The 19,232-nt window shown below is 42.5% G+C and overlaps 1 protein-coding gene across 1 annotated transcript; it reads right to left on the minus strand.

Moving 5' to 3' along the window:
* Nucleotides 1–2,969: 2,969 nt before the first annotated feature.
* Nucleotides 2,970–14,755, minus strand: smarce1 (SWI/SNF related, matrix associated, actin dependent regulator of chromatin, subfamily e, member 1). Its single transcript, XM_042002457.1, has 11 exons — nucleotides 14,701–14,755; nucleotides 14,112–14,167; nucleotides 11,331–11,374; nucleotides 10,701–10,799; nucleotides 8,285–8,377; nucleotides 7,671–7,802; nucleotides 4,925–5,096; nucleotides 4,674–4,846; nucleotides 4,484–4,585; nucleotides 4,143–4,377; nucleotides 2,970–3,874 (listed from the first exon to the last, which is right to left on the minus strand). Exons 2-11 carry the CDS (start codon nucleotides 14,116–14,118, stop codon nucleotides 3,537–3,539), a joined length of 1,395 nt encoding a protein of 464 aa, XP_041858391.1. The 5' UTR covers nucleotides 14,119–14,167; nucleotides 14,701–14,755; the 3' UTR covers nucleotides 2,970–3,536.
* Nucleotides 14,756–19,232: the final 4,477 nt, after the last annotated feature.

Below are 19,232 nucleotides of genomic sequence, written 5' to 3' on the forward strand. Positions count from 1 at the left end.
TATCTGTCTGAATCTGTACTAAACTAAATATGACTTCTGCTGATAATCCTCATCAGAACCCTCAATGCAACATTTTGAATAAAATGGAAATTTTCCAGAACATTTCTGGGACAGAACAATAACCAGGAATTAGACTAGTCCAATCTGGAAATAACAAATCAATGGACTAGTTTTTCTGCATCATTCTGACAGGATGTTTCTTTTCAGAGGTGGAAGCAGGTGGTCCTAGAAACCAAAGGACGAATCCTGGTCCAGAATAACTCCAAGGTTCCTCACTACTGGAAGCCAAGAAACTAACAACCCCATCTGTTTTAATTTAAGAGAAAACCTAAATGATTTGAGTCTTCCAGGTTTTTAATCTCTTAGTATTCTGGCCAAGTGACTGATTTAATCAGGCCCAGTTAATTACTGTTTACCCTTTCAGTCCTGAGTCATTTTAAAGGGAAAAGGTGATCTTTACTTCAGCGAACAGAAGAAGCTTGCAGCTGTCAGGGTGGTCCGCTTCCACCTAGTGGTAAAAAATGAACCTGCAGGGTAACAGCAGCAGAAATAATTCAGTTGGGATCAGGGTCCAGAAATCTTCAACCATATCTGAGCATGTTTATGTAGAATGAGTGAAAGTGGCTGAAAAGAGCAGAAAGAAGCTGAGGAAGCGAAGATGATATCGAGAGGTTCCAGTTTATTTATTATGGTAAGAACAACCACATAATATTAGGAATTCACCAGAACAAACTGTTTAACAACAACTTAATCCAGCAGTAAAAACTGAGACGGATCTTTTGAAGACAGCAACCTCCTCAGTGTTCGTCATGGACCTCACAATCATTCATCCATTTCTCCCTAATTTAACCAGATAAAACCTCAATAAGATGAGAAATTTATTTTCTAAGAATGAACTGAGCAAGAAACAGCAAGTTTATAATGTAGAATAGAATAGAAGAATGCCTTTTATTGTCATTATACACATGTACAACGAGATTAAGCCATCCCCAGTGTCAGTGCAGAGAGAGCAGTATAGAAATAAATAATAAATAAAAGATCTAAGGTATAAAATATTTACAGAAATAAAACAGATGTGCACACTCTAGTTATTTGCAGATATAAGTATGATGTCTATGTCTGAAAAAATAAAATATATTGCACGTTCAAAGTATTATTGCACGGATCATGATATGTTGTACATGTCATGTGACAGAATGTATTGCACATATGTTGTTAGTGTCCAGCGTATTTCAGATTTGAAGTCCTACAGGAGTTCAGGGCAGTTATTGCTTTTGGAAAGAAACTGTTTTTGAGTCTGTTTGTTTTAGTCCTGATGCACCTGTAGCGCCTCCCAGAGGGCAGCAGGGCAAACAGATCAGAGCCAGGGTGGGAGCTGTCATTTATGATGTTTCTGGCTCTGCTGAGGCAGCGGGAGGTGTAAATGTCCGTCAGGGAGGGGAGAGGGCAGCCAATGATCTTCTGTGCTGTCTTTACCACTCTCTGTAGCCTCTCCTTGTCTGCTACAGTGCAGCTGCCGTACCACACTGTGATGCAGTATGTCAGCAGGCTCTCAATGGATGAGCGGTAGAAGGTCAGCAGCAGGTTGGAGTTCAGTTGGTGACTCGAAATAGATATCTGGTGTTGGTATCCGCCAATGTACCACAAAACAAACATCAACTATCAAACAGAACAAGTAAAACAAACATTAAGTACATGAGATGAATTACACAAAGAAGTTTCAAAACAGTCGTGTTGGAATAACCTGATCTCATTCGTTCATCCACACGGGTTCATGCTTCTGGATTATTCATTTATTTAGTAAGTAAAAATGGATTTATTTAGCACCTATCAGGATAAACGTCACAAGAAACAAAAAAATAAATAAAAAGTTAAACAAAGCATGTTGAAAAACATTTTTAATTTATTTTAAAAAGAGATCACAGAGTCCACAGATCCCGGTCTCAGAGGAAGGAAGTTCAAAGACACCACTGTCTCCTTTTGGTTTTCAAGCAGCAGACCCTGATCACATGACCTCAGGGACCTGCAGACCCTGATCACATATGGCCAAGGGGTCAAAACTGGCCCACCAGATGGTCCAATCGGGCTCACAGGATGAATTTGGTAAACGTGAAAACGACAAAAAAACGACGGTAACTACAATCATTTAAATAAAAGTAACTTTAATGTCTAATTTATCCACTGAGGTTTGTTGTTTCCAAGGCAGGAGAACTCGTCCCGTCCTCTGACTTCAGCTTGTAGATGAGTCGGTCCAGGTGGTCGGGACGACTACACACACGTAGAAATGTACACGTACGTACATTTAAAATATGGGGGGGGGGGGGGTAGATCCATTGTGATCTGGCTGGAAGTTGTAATATATGTTTAATAAGTAAATATGTAACACAAATATATAAAAAGTCAAATTAATACAATGTAAGCATATAATACACAAAATATTCATTAGTAAAAATTATATCATGCTTAAAATTAAAGACATTTCATACATTTTATATAAATATAAATAGAACTTTTTGTATATTTTATATAAAACATTTACACTGAAAAGATCAAACGTAAATGAAGTCAGGTTCATGTTTCTATGGATGTTCATTATCTGTAAACACTACGTTGTTTTTGTGGAGTTTTAATTATTTGAGTTTCTACTAGATTTAGTTTATTTTAATGTGTATTGTCTGTTTTACGATGTTACAGCTTGAGCGTTGTTGCTATAGAAACAAACTGATTGACTATGCTGTCATTTTACTGGTCCCACCCACCAGAGATCTAACTGTGCTTAACATGGAACCTGAACTAAAAGTAGTTTGACACCCGATTTAGGAGAAACATTCATGTTTAGGAGCGTATACAGAATAATCTGGAACATGGCTGTCAAACAAGGATTAAATATATTCCAGAACAAATCAAATGCAGATTTAAGAACCCAAAGAAAAAAGGTGGATAACTGGAAGAAGTCATGACCACCAACAGGAGGAGAAACCATTTTTATTGGGATAGATAAGTTCAAACAGTACAAAAGAAAACAGGCAGATCACTAAACCGTCCGTTCAAGTAAGAAAACAGTCCTTTGAATGCATAAGAGAGGTTGTCGGTTTGCTTCTCTGGGAAGGTAAATGCTTGTGGTGACAGCAGGAATATGCTAATGAAAGGAACGTCTTAAAAAAAGGTTGGACTCTTCCTGACTTTAATATGATCATCATGGGGGGGCTCTACTGAAAGAAAGTCACTTCACCCACAGATTCAGGATCTGAAGTTTTGTGAAGCTGCAGCTCAGGTTAAAAGTGATTTAGTCTAAGAACGAAGCTTCGTTTACGCTTCGAGAGCCTGAACCGATGGGCTGATAGATCTGCTGGATCTCTAAACCACGGAGGACAGGTGAGCTGTGTATGAGACAAACTAGAAGATGAGGTGGTTTCCAGGGAAACGTGGAGCTCCGTTCATGTTGATGCTTCATGCAGTTTGCTGTAAATCAGCCTCCAGGGGGGGCCATCTGAGCCGGGGAGGTGTCACTTCTAGAGCTACAAGTCGAATGTCTACTACAGATCATACTGCTGGCTGCTCTGGGTGGGGGCCAATAGTGGTGTTGGAGGGGCCGGTTCTTCTGAAGCAGGAGGGGGGGCTGAAGCTGCAGGAGTAGCGTCCTGTCCTGCTGGGGGCTCCGAGGCTGCTGCTGCTGCCACCGCTTCGGGGATGCCGTCTGCTGGGGGGGGCATGCTGCTGCTGTCATCACTGGGGGTGCTGCTGACAGGAGTGCTGCTCTCCCTGGGGGGCTCAGAGGGAAGAACGGCTTTATCAGAGCCAGAAGACGGAGCGTCAGATGGAGGAGTTGGAGCAGCTTGGTGGTCAGAGGGGGGGTCCGTGGGGGTTACCTCATCTGAAGATACAAATTCAGAAAGATGAAAACGTCTCATCTGGTTTAATTAGAGCTGCTGTCTTTCTTTTAAACAACAAACCTGCTTTTCTTCACGAGTTTAATTAAAGCTGATGAGGTTTATCAGCTGCCTCTGACTCCTCACTATCTGAGACTAAGTTATTAGCTTTAGTGAAATGATCTCATCTCTTACTAAATACATTTTCCAAAACTGTTCAGAACTGAAGAAGAGAAACAGGTCTGTGCTTTAAACTGTCATCTGATTGGTCACCTGTCTCCATCGGTGTGGGCTTCTCCTCCTCTTTGGTCCCTGAGGTGGTGTTAACGGTGCTGCTAGCGTTAGCATTGCTCGGCTCTGCAGCCTCCTGCTGCTGTTGTGCAGCTTTCTCCGCCTGCTCGGCCGCTTCGCGCTCCCTCTCCTCCGCCCGCCGTCTTGCCGCCTCCTCCGCGGCAGCCATCTCTGCTGCCAGCTTCTCCATGTCCACCTCCACCTTCTGACTGCACAGCTGCACACAAACATTTAGAATATTTATATTAAGTAGCAAGAAGAACATATGATCCAAACTCCAAACCTTCTGATCAAACATGTTAAACTCCTGAAACCTTCCGTACCCGTTTCAGCTCAGTGTTGAAGGAGTCGGTCGTCTCCAGAAAGCGTCTTTTCTTTTCCTGATGGCGATCCTCAATCTGCAGAAGTTCTGCTTCCAGCTTCCTCTGAAACCAAAGGAAACACGCGTGTTTCTTTGTGTCTACAGCTCAGCAATGGCTGCCATCAGTCTTTGTTACCAAGGCAACAACATACCTGGTGCACCATGAGAGACTGGACCTGCCTCTTCAGGACCTGCATGCGGGCCGTGGTCACCACGGAGCGGACGTCGGGCACGACGATTTCACTGAGGATGTCGCTGATGAGACGGTGGTTCCTCTGGAAACGAGCGGCTGCTGTGTGCTTCACGGAGAAACCGTCATCGTAGTCTGAGCAGGGGAGAAAATAAACAAAACCAGGTCATCTGAGCCCGGGTGGGGGTGGGTGGGGGGGCTGAACAAACTTACCATCAGGGTCTTCAGCAGGCTGAATGCTCATGTACGGCTCTCCTTTGTCCATCCGGCTTTGTCTCTGCCGGCTCTCCTCCTCCATTGCAGCCTCGGCTCGGTTCTTGGCATTGACGTAGGCCAGGTAGGCTGGAGAGTTGTGGTAGGCTTTCAAAGAGTCGTTGTACTCAATCTGGGAGGAGAGAGGAGAAATATTAAACCTCTGCATCATTTAGATTGTTTACATGCACAACAAAAATATCATCTGATTTCTGGAGTTATCGGATTATTCCAGTGACCATGCAGACAGCGTAATCTCATTACCAGAAATCAGATTAACTAGATTTCTCCCAATACGTTGATGACTCCATGCATGTAGACCCGTTTTTCTGGTTTAGTTGTTTTGTTTTTATGTGCATAAAACTGAGTCGTTTCTAACAGAAGCTACACAAAAAAGAAAACCGCGATGGCGTACAGCAGCAGGAAGTCAGAGGAAAACAAAGTAAAACATCCACATGTAAACTAGTTTACAGTTAGCTCTCATTAGCAGCTAATACTAAGACCCATGAGCCATGTTCAACAAAGACCAAGTCTCATTTATAATCGTGGCGTATGCACAAAACGGGGCCTGGAAGTAGCGTACACCCCTCACGCACCTGTACGTAAACTCTGAGCCATGCGTACGGACTTTATGGAGACGATGCAGGTGGTGAACTGCAGTCAGACTGCATCCTGTTTCCCACCCTCACCCTGCAGCTTGTAATGAGCCAGAACTGTTCCATAAACATCTTTTAATATAAACTCATTTATAAGACAACTCTCAAACCCTGGACAGAGAAAAGGGCAAACAGTAAAATTATCATCATGTTTGCAGCCTAAACCACTGACTGACACCATCATTTTGACAAGGTGGGAAGCAAACAGCCTCCCCGGTCTACTCCCGCCCAGTATGAGGACCACGACCCACAGCCCCCTCCCCGGCAGGAGCAAGGACCTGTGGGATGTGATGCAGTGCTGAGATGAGAACAATGCAAAGGTTCATTTTTAAAGATCTTTTTATGGCACACATACGATGTGTAGCACATCATAGCGCCAATGTCTTCAAGCTCATCAGCAACGACATTAACGGTGCTGATGGTGCTGCTTTGTGTTTGGAGTGGAGCTTCGGTCAGAACCCGACCACTTCCAGATGCACCTGACACGTCTCCCTCCGTCATTTCATGTCCAGTGTGTGCCCTCGGGTCTAAACTTCCTCCTCGGTTGCAGACACACACTGACGGTGGAAGGCAAGTGTCTTCTTTATTCATCTTTGCCTCCATATTGAGGTCTGACAGCTTTTCTTTTTTATTAGCTCCGCCGTGGCAGAGGTCACGTACTCCATTATGTGTCTGTCGGTCAGAAACATTACTCAAAAAGTTAAGGCCCGATTTTCATTAAATTTTCAGAAAATGTCAGAAATGGAACAAGTCATTAGATTTTGGGGATCACCCTCAGGATCCTTCCTGGATCCAGACGGCGATCCGGATCACCGTCTGGATCCAGGAAGGATTCTTTACTTTGGGGAGATGGGGATCATTTTGACATTATAGCTTCTAAGTAAAAAATAATGCGTACAATCACTGGAAAAAAAGAATAAACCACCAGCAAACCTCGGCTGATAATGAAAATAAAATAAACACAAACAAAAGGCTGTCTGATTAAAACCGGCTGTCGTTTTGCATCAACATCCTGCTGGTTTCCTCCTCCTCAGCACGAGCTGAACGATGAACAACCAGAGAGGCTGAGCTGGGGCAGGAAGCCATCTCCGACAGTCCTGACGAGTCAAGGAGCAACAGGAGAGGGAGGATGAGGAGGAGATGATGTCACGCGGTGCAGAGACATAAGCTGTGTCCCAATTCAGGGTCTACACACTTTGAAGTGTGCAGCCTATGTAGGCTACGAAGTGTCCTATGTAGGCTGCACACTTCGAAGTCTGCTTAACCTTCGTGTAATGGGACAGCCTACCTAACCGATGAATAGTTCCCATAGCAGCAACAGAGGACGTTGAATCACTTACACCTCCGAATTACTAAGTTAGCGTACACTTTAGTGGACGTTAACTCGAGCAGGTAATAATGTAAAAAAACTGAGGCTGCTGTTTTCCAGCCGGTAGATTCATCAACCCACCAATATCAAATATTACAGAATTTTAATGCCACCGTTTAACAAACGTGCTCTTCGGAGCTTGGTTGTGCCTTGTGTGTCTTGTGTGCAATGAATTCTGGGAGAAAAAAGGATGTGCCACCAGCAAACGAAGTGCGGATTTGTAGGGTGGATCTGGAGGCTCCACTACGACGTATGCAGCCGACGAACCCGTACAGCGACCTACGCAGACCCTGAACTGGGTCACAGATATGGAGCAACAATGTTTGCACCAAAGTTTAAAAAGAAAACAGAAAACAGCAGAATAAGTGGGTGTTGGACCCTCTCACCACCAAAATCCCCCACGGGCGCCACGCCCATGGCGGCGGTACGTCCGAGATGACGTGGCCCGCGGTCACATGTAATGCTCTGTGTCCAACTCCAAAACATTCTTCTGCTGTGGTGTTCATCACTGACAACAATGGAAGCAAGAGTGTTTGGAGAAACACCACCGGTGACATGACGGCTGTGGCTGAGAGTCAGCGAGTCATTTAGTTTTTTTTCCTCCCATCACCAATTTCCACAAGCCAGAATTCCAGCACGGTGCCAGATTCCCGTTTTTTTTCTTTGTTTTTTTAAAGCCCACCTTCTCAGCTTCATACTCGTTCAGGTAGTCCTGCTTCTCTTCATCCGTCAGGTCCCTCCACATCCCCCCGATGATCTTCCCGATCTCCCACAGCTTCAGGTCCGGGTTTGAAGCCTTCACTTGGTCCCATACCTTGTGTGTGCGTGCAAGATGCAAACACAGACAAGAAACAAACACACACACACACACACATCACCATCAGATCAGCACACTAGAGGTTAAATATAAATGAATCCAGGAGGAAAAAGGAGGAAAAGTGCAGGAGAGAGAGCAATGTGTCCAAGCTGATGAACAGAACGAAGAACTAAAAAGTCTCTATCAAATTTAATTTCAGCTCATGATTTTAGAGCAGATTCAGTTTTTAAAGCAGAATTTAAGAAGAAAAATTGAGTTCTGAAGCAAAGGAAAGCAGGTTAGAGTCAATCAGAGCTGGATTCGCCTGATTTGAGCGGCTTCTAGGAGCCAGCAGGGAAAAAGAGTGGAAAGTCTCCACTTCCTGGTCGAGGTGGTGGTGAGGCGTCATGGCTTGGCTGTTTCCCACCCTCACACCCTGCAGACTTTTCAGGGGAGGGGGGACAAGCAGTAAAAGCAGACACCGTGGATGGGTGTCTTACCTTCCTGCTTACCTTCCGGCTGTACCGCATGTAAGGCATCAGAGGCTTGTCTGGAGGTTTGGGAGGCTTCGGGACGGTGATGCCCGAGGAGTTCTGTGGAAACAGGAGAAGGAGGAGAGCACGGTTTGGGAGAGGGGAGGGATGAAGAGGAGGAGGCAGGGTGGGGGGGGACAATAACTATTACCAGATTACATCAGCAGATTCTGAGGAAGACAAAGATAAACAATCAGAATAAACCCATTTTACTCATCACTGCTTTCAAATCATTGTTTTTAGCTAAATATAAACAATATTTACGCTATTGTATGTTTACCAGCATTTTGTAAATATTAATGAGAAAGCTGATTTATTATTATTTACACAAAGCCTGCTCTTTGTTACTGAGCGCCGTTCACATTAAATATCATTTTTAATGAAAACAAATGAGAAAACTGGAAGCTAATCTCAATGCCTCGTGATCTCCCTTCATGCTCGGACCAGCCGTGTCCAGCTGCGTGTAGATGACTGACAGAAACATAGCTACAGCGGCGCTAACGCTAACACTAATGCTAACGCCGTCTGCATCCATGTGTGAATGTCTGAGGACGTAAGGCTCAGACTGCGGAATAAAAACAAATAAATGAGTAAATAAACCTTCAGCCTGATTACCCAGCTCCTGTTTTAGACAGATTAAGGATGAAATTATTGGATAATATGATCCACCTCAGAGATCTGGTCAGTGACCATGTTATTGTAAGAGTTACTGTTTGGTTGTGATCTGACCTGGATGCGAAGCCTCAGCTCCAAGCCCTTCTGGCTCTTCTGATTCGGCTTTTAGAGACCACTTATCAAAATATTTCAGCCGATAAAGATCAGTGCCTCATTAATATACTGTCAAAGGACAAACTAATAATAAAGGGAAGGGTAGTCACTGTTTGTGTCCAGCTCCATCTGTCAATCATCTCACTAGACACACATCTGAACTTCTGACCTCTGCCATCAGTCCAAAGAGTGTATGAGGCCGAGTCCGACTTCCTGAGTCAGACTGCTGTCGTCAGATAAACTAGAGCGCTAATGCATAAATAAAATAAGAAACTAAGTTCCTCTGGGTCATCATTAATAAATCTCTAAGGTTTAAAAGCAGTATAGAGTACTTAATATCAACATTATCTAAATATGTTGGTTTTTCAAAATAAGATACTCAAATTGCTCTTCTTACCTCATACAAAACTTTGAGCCTCATGTGACTTACTGTAATGTTATAAGGTGTAACACATTCCCGTCATTAAAAGAAACTAGAAAATCTACAAAAGAAAATACTGCGAGCCCTGTCTTGGTCCGGTTTTAGTGCCCCCACGTTTCAGTCTTCTTCCACTTACAGAGTTTAACATATTTCAAAACGCAGGCATGATGTTCCAAACTGTTAATAAAATGAATGGCAGAGCTCATTCCAGTCTGGAGTCTTTGTCACACTCATGACACGAAGAAGAAATATCTTCTTAGCGGAGACGACACATGAGGACTAATCTGAGTACGCAGATCTGGAACGGGGAGAATTTGAAAGTGTTGAAATCCATCTCCACCTTTAAAAAAGGTTAAAGTTCATATATAAATGAATAATTATGGTCCCAGGTTTATGTGATATCAGGTGTGGTGTCTTTGTGTTTAATATGTTGTTAGCAGGTACGTTGATGTTGTGTGAGGAGGCTGTAACGTGTCAAGCTTTATCTTTTTTTCTTTATGATTACAGATTTGTTTCAGTCTTTTTGTTTGCATGTACTCAGACTCCCCTTTAAAAAGCTTGTGTTAGGGAGCTCTGATTCACACACAGCTTCTATGTAAAGGTTTGTAAATATGGGTGTGAATAAACTAAAACTGAAACCAAAATAAAGAAAAAAAATAAATAAATAAAAAGCAAATCACACCCGCTGCCTATCATGTAAAAAAAGCAAAAACAATCTTGTTTTGGTGAAACAAACTGCTGAACGCCTGGTTCGGTCAGGATGTCATCGTGGGATAAATCAGGTTTCTGACGCCTGCAGCGAGCTCCGTTTGTGGCCGGGAAAGGATGAAGGCCAGAGCAGAAGGATGGAATGAGCTATGAAACAGAACAACTTTCTCATGCTGAATGAGATTTTAAACATCCCAAACAACCTGCTCCGCCCCCTGAACACACATGACTCCTCTACAAGCTGCCTGATTGGCCCTCGGAGCTGCAGCAGAGCCGCTGATGTGAGGACTCTGAACCGGTGGCACATGACCAGCTCAGCTGAGGAAAAACTAGAGAAACGTATCAGTTCCTTCAAAATAAAGACAGAAAAAAACTCAATGACTTCTCATTATCACTCTTCTCCCCCTCTGATGACATTACTGCACTACATCTAATCCTGAACACCACAGGCTATTCTACAGTTTTAATCCCTCCAGGATTCATTACCCTGCTGGAGCCTCCGGAGCTCCCTCCCAGCCGGAGGTTGTTGTAGGCCAGATGGCTGTAAGGGTTGTAGCCCACAAACCCTGGGGTGGAAGGCATTTGCTGATGGAAGACAAATGAGACAAAACACGAATGAGAAATGGCTCACAAACAAGAGGAAGAGGGATAAACAGAAATAAGTGAAAAGGAGGGGAAAACATGAAAATATAAGCTGTTTTGTTGGGCCTTATTTTTGATGACCTCATCATGCAAAGCAGAAAAAGACTAGCAGCCGGCATTCAGGATGAGCGTGCATGTGAACGCAGAGTAAACCAAGCTCGTGTCACCACGCTGGACCTGCCAACACGTCATTAACCGTAAACATCCGCCCGGCGGCGTCTGAAAGGGACTCGCTCTGGAATTTACGGTAAAAACTGTTTAAAGTCGCATCTGAAAGAAACTTTTCTCCCTGAACAAAGAGGCGAACTGAGCACTTCTACTCCAGCAGTAAAACGGCAGCATGACGGGAAAAGAGGAGTGGAAGCGATGATGAAGATCTGAACCAGATTTGTGGCGACCTCGGTGAGTTCGGACGGAGAGATTTAAGAAAAGCAGAGTAAGCAGAAAAGCTGGAGCTGAGAATCAGATACTTACTGTTGTTGGGGCGGGGGGAGGAGGAGGAGCGTAGGAGGGGCGCTCTGTAGAAGAGAAAACACCATCATCATCATCAGTTACCTGTTACATCGACCTGCTGTCTGTCGTAAAAGTAAAAGTACTGGATATGAACTAAACTTCTGGAACTTTTGGTTAAACGTGTTCCTTATTCCTTTAATCTACAAGTAAACATTTTCTCTTAAAATTCCTGTTATGAGAAAAAGGCAGAAGAACAAGCTAAATATGATCTGCAACAAGGCGAAGACGTGTTTAGTTTGTGGTCTGAATGAGGACGTGGTCACATACAATCTGCATGTTTCACACACGGCTACATCACAGCGTTTGTTTCTGTTTGAGACCAAACCAGGACCTCATTTATCAAACTACGTAGCAAACTACAGGCGGTGTCTGCGGCGTTAAAGGAAACGCTGCACTTCTACTTTCAGAAGAAGTGGAATTTTTCAGGTTGTGAGACAGAGATCCTGATGGACCACGTTGGAAAAGGTAAAATGTTTAACTGGTGGACACGGCGTGGACGTTACTGGTGTCAGAAAGACAGAATAGTGGCAGCAGGTGGAGATGCTGTCATCACAGGGAAGGGAAGACACACCGACATGTAGCTGGATATCTCAGTCGGTAGAACATCCGTCTGTCATGCAGGAGATCGAAGTTCGACTCCCAGACAGGAGAAAAGCGTCTTCTAAATAACAGTAATGATGGTGGTAATTTGTTTTAATTTATAAAATAAATATGTACAGATACATCTGAGGTTAACAGATTATTTAGTGTTAAATTAACGTAAATAAAGTTAAATATTTCTTTCTAGTTGCTGGGTGCTCCAGCTGGGTGGGCGGGGCTCCAGCTGGGTGGGCGGTGCAGGGGGACACCATCACCGCTATAATCCAGGTGGACGAGGAGTTGCGGGAAATAAAGACCGTGTGGACAGAAATTGGGACAATGAAGGACCAAAGCTACTTTCCACACTGGCTGCTACATGCTGGCAGCAGACTGGCTCCTTATTTATCTGGATGGGTTTTATAACATGAAGTTTTGTTTCACAATGACAGAACATGTTTTAGTGGTTGATCTTATTAACATCATCTCCCTTTTTCCTGGAAATCCTGGTTTTCCCGAGCGTGGCTCTCAGGAGGATTAATATGGAATGTGTCTGCAAACAGCTTTAATATCTAACATGTGGTGTGGAAGGTAATAGTGGATTGTGTACAAATGTCCCACATTTCACATCATCTCTGATTTTATTCTGGACAGCTGGTGTCACCGTTTTGCATTTTCCCAGATTTTGTGCGTACGCCTGGGTCAGAGTTGCCGTGGATGTAGGAACATTTTCCGTCGAGTTTGGTTTTTATAAATCCTAAAAGTTGACTGTATTTGGTGTACGCCGGTTTTAGTTCCTACGCCAGCTTTAGAAATAAGGTCCCAGAAGAAACGCTGCAAAACGCTGACGTGATGATGCTTCTACGCCCAGCCTGATTAAAACTGTTGAAAGGTAACTTTTTAGTTACTTTTGTACAAGAACATTCTCAAAAATTCACTCAAATCCGTATAACTTCATTACAGCATTGTACAAAATATAAAACAAACTGAAACCATGAACTGTATATAAACGATGGGCGGAGCCTCCGTGACGTCACCCACAGGTTTCTGACAGCTGAACTGAAGTTCATTGGGCGGTTCCATCGTCGCCACCTTGGCAGCGTCCAAATGGATGCTTTAGAAAAAAATTCACCCCCCTCACAGTTGTCATGAAGGTAAACTTGACCTTTTAATGCTAAAATGGATTTTTGTACCAGGATTTAAACATGTTTATTTCTACTGTAAAGTTGGTCTTTTTAACATGGGAGTCTATGGGGATTTGATGTGTTTTGGAGCCCCTAGTGGACGAGGGGGGAACTGCAACTTTTTGCACTTCTGCATTGGATTCACATTTTACTGCCAGAGGTTGCTGCTCGACAGAAAAAGTCATTTCTCAACACTAACTTATTTAAGTCAGGCCAGCAGGTTATTTAAGAAAAAGAAAGATAAAAAAGTAGTAACAGCTGGTCAAAAATTAAATCTATGCTGAATGTTGAGCCCTCCAATGCATTTTTTCTCCTACATAAGTTCCTGTTGGGTTTACGTTCCACGTCCTGGGGTCGTTGTTTTATCGTGGACAGCTGTGAAAGAATCAGGACGGTTTCTCAAAGGAAGCAGAGGAGCCCAAATAAGCAACTACACTTAAGAAAACAAGCCCAAAAACCCACAACAAGCGGACTTTGCAACACTGTCCGTGTCGTGCCGCTGTAAACAGGAAGCTAAAAGGCATTAATTTAACTGGTAACGGACTACCGCACTGTAGGGTAATGGTAAGTGAGTTACTTTATTTAAAGAGTAATGCATTACAATATTAGTTACTGACAAAGGTGATGGCGTTACAGTAACATTTCCAATGAGCTGTTAAGTTTTTTGTACTTTATTTACTCAGATTTAAATTTTTAACTAAATTTGATCAATAGTTCATAAATGGGACGGGGGCCTGAAATTCAGGGTTTTATTAGAGTGAAAATGTGACGTTTAGCTTCAGAGGATTATTTACAGCATTTTTTCAGTTTTATACATTAAAATAAATTATCATGATTGATAATTTGTTTTTACATCATTCTCTTCGTTTTATACTCGGGTCGCCAGTAATAAAAATAGATTCCTACTTTACGATCTAAAATAAACAATCAACAGTGAAGTACGCACAAACATCACAAACAAGTTGTTTTTGTTTATACTTACTCGACATCGTTGCGGCTCGATGGACTTTGAAGATCAGACTGTTTCCATATTTGAGGCTGTAGATAACAGAGAAAGCAGAGAAAATGTGAACACTTAGGAAAACGACTATCTTTCAGAAGAGTTTAAATAAAAATCGATACGATCTAAACGATCTATAAAGCCATCAAGGGGTAACACTCGGCGACTAAGCTAAACAACCTAGCATTAGCTTAACGGGCCCTGCCTGCTAGCTAACGGAGCTAACACTACAGGCCCCGCATCTATACAAAAAATATTAATCAAACTCAAGTCATTATGGACCAGTTGGCTCTCAGTTACGCACAAAATCAAAAACGCACGTTGACCGAAGATCATTAAACATCTGTGAAGAGTAAAGACCTACAGGACGTCGGAAATAAAATCTTGCTGGAGCTAGGCAGACAATGAGTCTCAAGTTAATATTCAGCACATGGACATAATCAGTTAGCTTTCCAAGACGATTTGTAAGAGATCAAAACAAATGCATTTTAAGTTATATCTACACAAATGTTAGAATGAAAAACGTTACAGTTTAAAGTAATTTTGATAAAAACAACATATGTCTACTCACTCTATGGCCCTTTGTTCCCCTTGAATGGCCGTTTGTTCCGCGTTGACGAGAAGACCGGAAGTGATTCCCCCCCCCCCGGCAGGCGGAAATGGTCTTTTCAGAATTTAATTAAACTCAGAAGTAATAAGGAAATTAATGTTTGGTCGAGTATTTCTTTGTAACAATTTATATTAACAATAAATAATATAGAGCTGGAAAGTCTGGTTATTTCTATTTGAAGTGGAATTTCCATTTAAAGTGGACACACATTTGAAGGAAATTATATTTGTGGGATGAGCAGCAGAGTTGAGTATGTGAGTAGAGCTCACAAGAATTTGCCAAATCGTCTCTGATTGCAAAGCAGCTAATTCTGCAATTGACTGCCATGCCTGCCCTTCGCTGTCAGGCATGTTGACATTAGTGTCAGCCCACATGAAGCCTGGACATGTGGAGGAACATGCTACGTGAGTCCAGATTCTGCTTACAGCAGCTGCATTAAATGCAGAGAAAACGTGGTGAATTGCTATGCTGAGTGATGCACCGAAAATGTACATTTTTTGTGGAGAAGGCACATGTAAAGCACTTTGGGTTCCTTGAAAGCGCTATATAAATCTAATCCATTATTATTATTATTATTATTGTCATTATTATTGATTGATTGATTGAAGTTTATTTGAACATAATGACAAATAAAAACAAAAATAAAAATACATCACCAAAAATGAAAACAAAAAGTTCAAAAGGAGTGGGTGAAAGCAAAAGCTCATATAATCCCACCCCTGTAAATTACAACAATATTCAGATTCTATCACATTCTCTCTACCACTGCCGGTCACTAAACAATTCCATAGAAACAGCTGTGCTGAGTTACACCATTCGGTCCATACAATCATTATCTGTCTATGGAAAATGTTTTTATCATGAAACTAAGTAATAACAATAATCATCGCGCTAACAACATTACAGTAATGATAATAATAATGATACCATATAGTAATATTATCCTTATTATGTTACATAATCTATAAGCTTAAATAATCAATTATAATGATGGAGTTAATAACAATAATAATAATGATAATAAAACAATTATAACAATAATAACAGCAACAACAATAGCAACAATTATAACAATAATTATAAGAGAAATACTCCATCTATTCCAGACCATTTCTGTACCAACCAAATATCATCTCTTTATAAACTGATTTAAATATTTGCATATTTGGAGACTGCCTGTGTTCTTCCTCCATCCTGGTCCACAGTTTGACCCACAGACAGACACACAAAAAACTTTTCCTGGTGCTTCTCACCAAGGGCATTTTAAAAACTGTGTCCCTCGTCAATTATACTCCCCATCTCTCTGGCTGAAAAGGTTCTGTATATGGTAATAAGTTCCTGCTAGCTTTAAACATAATCTGTGCTGTGTGATAATTAACCAGGTCCTGGAGTTTTAGTAATTTGGATAGTAAAAACAGAGGGTTTGTGTGATCCAGATAACTGACCTTATGTATAACACGGATTGCCCTTTTTTGTAATATTAATAACGAATAAAGTGTATTCTTATAATTATTGCCCCAGACAGTATACTAAGTAAGGTAATATTAGTGAACAATAAAGAATATATTATTATATAGTATTAATATATTATTATTGTAGAGAGATATGGAGATGAGATGCAACTGAAGCCTCAGTTTGTTAAATTAAGAAACTGTTTAATTGCCCGGACTTCCAATTATGGTGTAGTGCTGGTGAGAAGCACTTCGGTGAGGCTCCAAGGCTAATTTACTGAAACTATTATACAAAGTACCACAAACAGCTCAACCTTTCAACTTATGAGTACAGTCTGAGTAGCTGGATCTACAAAATCACAGGAGCACTGGACATCTTGTGATTCTCCACTTCCAGGATAAACATGCCATCCATGATGGAAAAAAAAAACTGAGACACCCTGATCGATTAAGGCAGTGCAAAGATTTGTCTGTCTGGTTTTGCAGTCTCGGGTGACAGCTCTGTCAACCAGCAGCTGGTGTTTGGCTCATCTGATACCCAGTGTTGGGTACTAGATATTACTTTTTTAGTAAAGTAGTGCGTTACACTTAAAATATTGGTAACAAAATGACTTTACTGGAATACAGTAATGTGTTTTTCTGCGTTACTCGAGCCGTGTTTGCCTATGTGTAAAGTTCTGATCTGTTTTAAGTGGTACGCACATGCTGCTGCCTGTGTGTGTGCTTGCCTGAGCATGTTGCCGTAGAGGTGATTTGCGTGATGTAGCTGATTGTGCAACAACCAAGGAAAAAAAAAATGGAGCTGGAGATGGAGACAGGGCCTTATGGTCAGTGGCGATTTTCGCATTATTTTCAGTTCAGTCCAGTTTCAGTCCAAACTTGTGGTGAAAGATCCTGCTCGCCGGTCAGTGGAAGGAGTCCTTCAGCAGCCAACCCGTTTAGCCAACTAAACAAGCAGCCGACCCGCCTAAACAAGCGGTTGCTTGTTTAGGCGGGTCGGTGGCTTGTTTAGGCGGGTCGGCTGCTTGTTTAGGCGAGTCCGTGCCTTGTTGAGGCGGATTGGTGGCTTGTTTAGGTGGGTCGGATGCTTGTTTAGGTGGGTCAGTGGCTTGTTTAGGCGGGTCGGCTGCTTGTTTAGTTGGGTCGGCTGCTTGTTTAGGTGGGTTTGGTTGCTGTTTAGGCGGGTCGGCTGCTTGTTTAGGTGGGTCGGCTGCTTTGTTTAGGCGGGTTGGCTGCTGAAGGACTCCTTCACTGACCGGTGAGCAGGATCTTTCACCACAAGTTTGGACTGAAACTGGACTGAACTGAAAATAATGCGAAAATCGCCACTGACCAAAAGGCCCTGTCTCCTCTCAGCTCCATTTTTTTTTTCCTTGGTTGTTGCACAATCAGCTACATCACGCAAATCACCTCTACGGCAACATGCTCAGGCAAGCACACACACAGGCAGCAGCATGTGCGTACCACTTTAAAACAGATCAGAACTTTACACATAGCAAACACGGCTCGAGTAACGCAGAAAAACACATTACTGTATTCCAGTAAAGTCATTTTGTTACCAATATTTTAAGTGTAACGCACTACTTTACTAAAAAAGTAATATCTAGTACCCAACACTGGGTATCAGATGAGCCAAACACCAGCTGCTGGTTGACAGAGCTGTCACCCGAGACTGCAAAACCAGACAGACAAATCTTTGCACTGCCTTAATCGATCAGGGTGTCTCAGTTTTTTTTTTTTCCATCATGGATGGCATGTTTATCTGGAAGTGGAGAATCACAAGATGTCCAGTGCTCCTGTGATTTTGTAGATCCAGCTACTCAGACTGTACTCATAAGTTGAAAGGTTGAGCTGTTTGTGGTACTTTGTATAATAGTTTCAGTAAATTAGCCTTGGAGCCTCACCGAAGTGCTTCCACTTCCACCCACCAAAAGAAACAGCCAACCGGCCTAAGCAAGCTAAGCTTTTTTTCAACATTTCCTGGAGCGCAGCAGCCGGTAAAACAGAAATTAACAAGCTAGTTGCAGGTTCATTGTAGGAGACATGCTCCCCCTTTTGACTACTGAATCGCCCAGGTTTAGAAAAATACCAGATAAAATGATTATGAGGCAAGTGTGTTAATTTCTTCCCACAGACAGGGATGTTGTTCTTGTGGTTTTAAAGCCATTTTGGTTTACAATAGACAGTAAACACTCTGCAGTCAGGCAGTAATGTTTGTCCATGTCTACACGGTGAATTAAGAAATGATAAAGTAATAAGTAGTGGTGTTACTTTTCAAATGCAGTAATGGGTGAAGTAATTTCATTACAATTTACAGAAGTAATGAGTAACTAGTAACTAATTACTTTTTTTAGAGTAACTACCCCAACACTGCTGGAACCTTTACCAATGCCTTTGCGTTTCAGTCATGTAATGATCCATGTGCCCGCTAATCTTAGCCTGCTATGATGCCTGACAGGAGCTTCCATGTTGTAGAAAAACAAGTTAGTGGCTGATAGTTGGATGGGATTGTTCCCTTCTGGGGATCTTTCAGTATCAGGACTGTTTGCCTTGGTCAGCTTTTCAGCAGTTGGATCATTTGTACCGCTGGGTGCTCATGGAGTGAAGTTAGCATCTTTAACCTGTAGGCATGGATCATGTCCTTGCCAGGTGCTGACCAGTTTTTCATACCAGAGGTTCTTTGCAGATTCCTAAACTGCTAAATACACAGATTATTTTCCAGTTCAGGAGGACAGTTGTCTTTGAGATACATAAGTTTAGGAATGTCTTACTAGACCACATCAGTACTGAGAAAATGTCTGCCTCTTCAAAGAATCAGTTAGCTGAATTTCATTCCCTCTGGTCCCCTGTGATTAGCTCCATCACTTTGTGTAGGTGGAGGACTGTGAACACGTCACTTTGGCGGTTAGATATTGATGGGGGATGCCTGATAGCTGCAGGTCCTTGGTGGTTTCCTGCAGTGGAGATCTAAGCTGATCCACTGTGAGCTGATCCTCTGTGTCTGGCCCTGTCGGGGGCTGTGGGCGGTCTGCGGTTGGGGTC

Source organism: Melanotaenia boesemani, chromosome 2, assembly GCF_017639745.1.
Source record: "Melanotaenia boesemani isolate fMelBoe1 chromosome 2, fMelBoe1.pri, whole genome shotgun sequence".
NCBI classification, from domain to species: Eukaryota; Metazoa; Chordata; class Actinopteri; order Atheriniformes; family Melanotaeniidae; genus Melanotaenia; species Melanotaenia boesemani.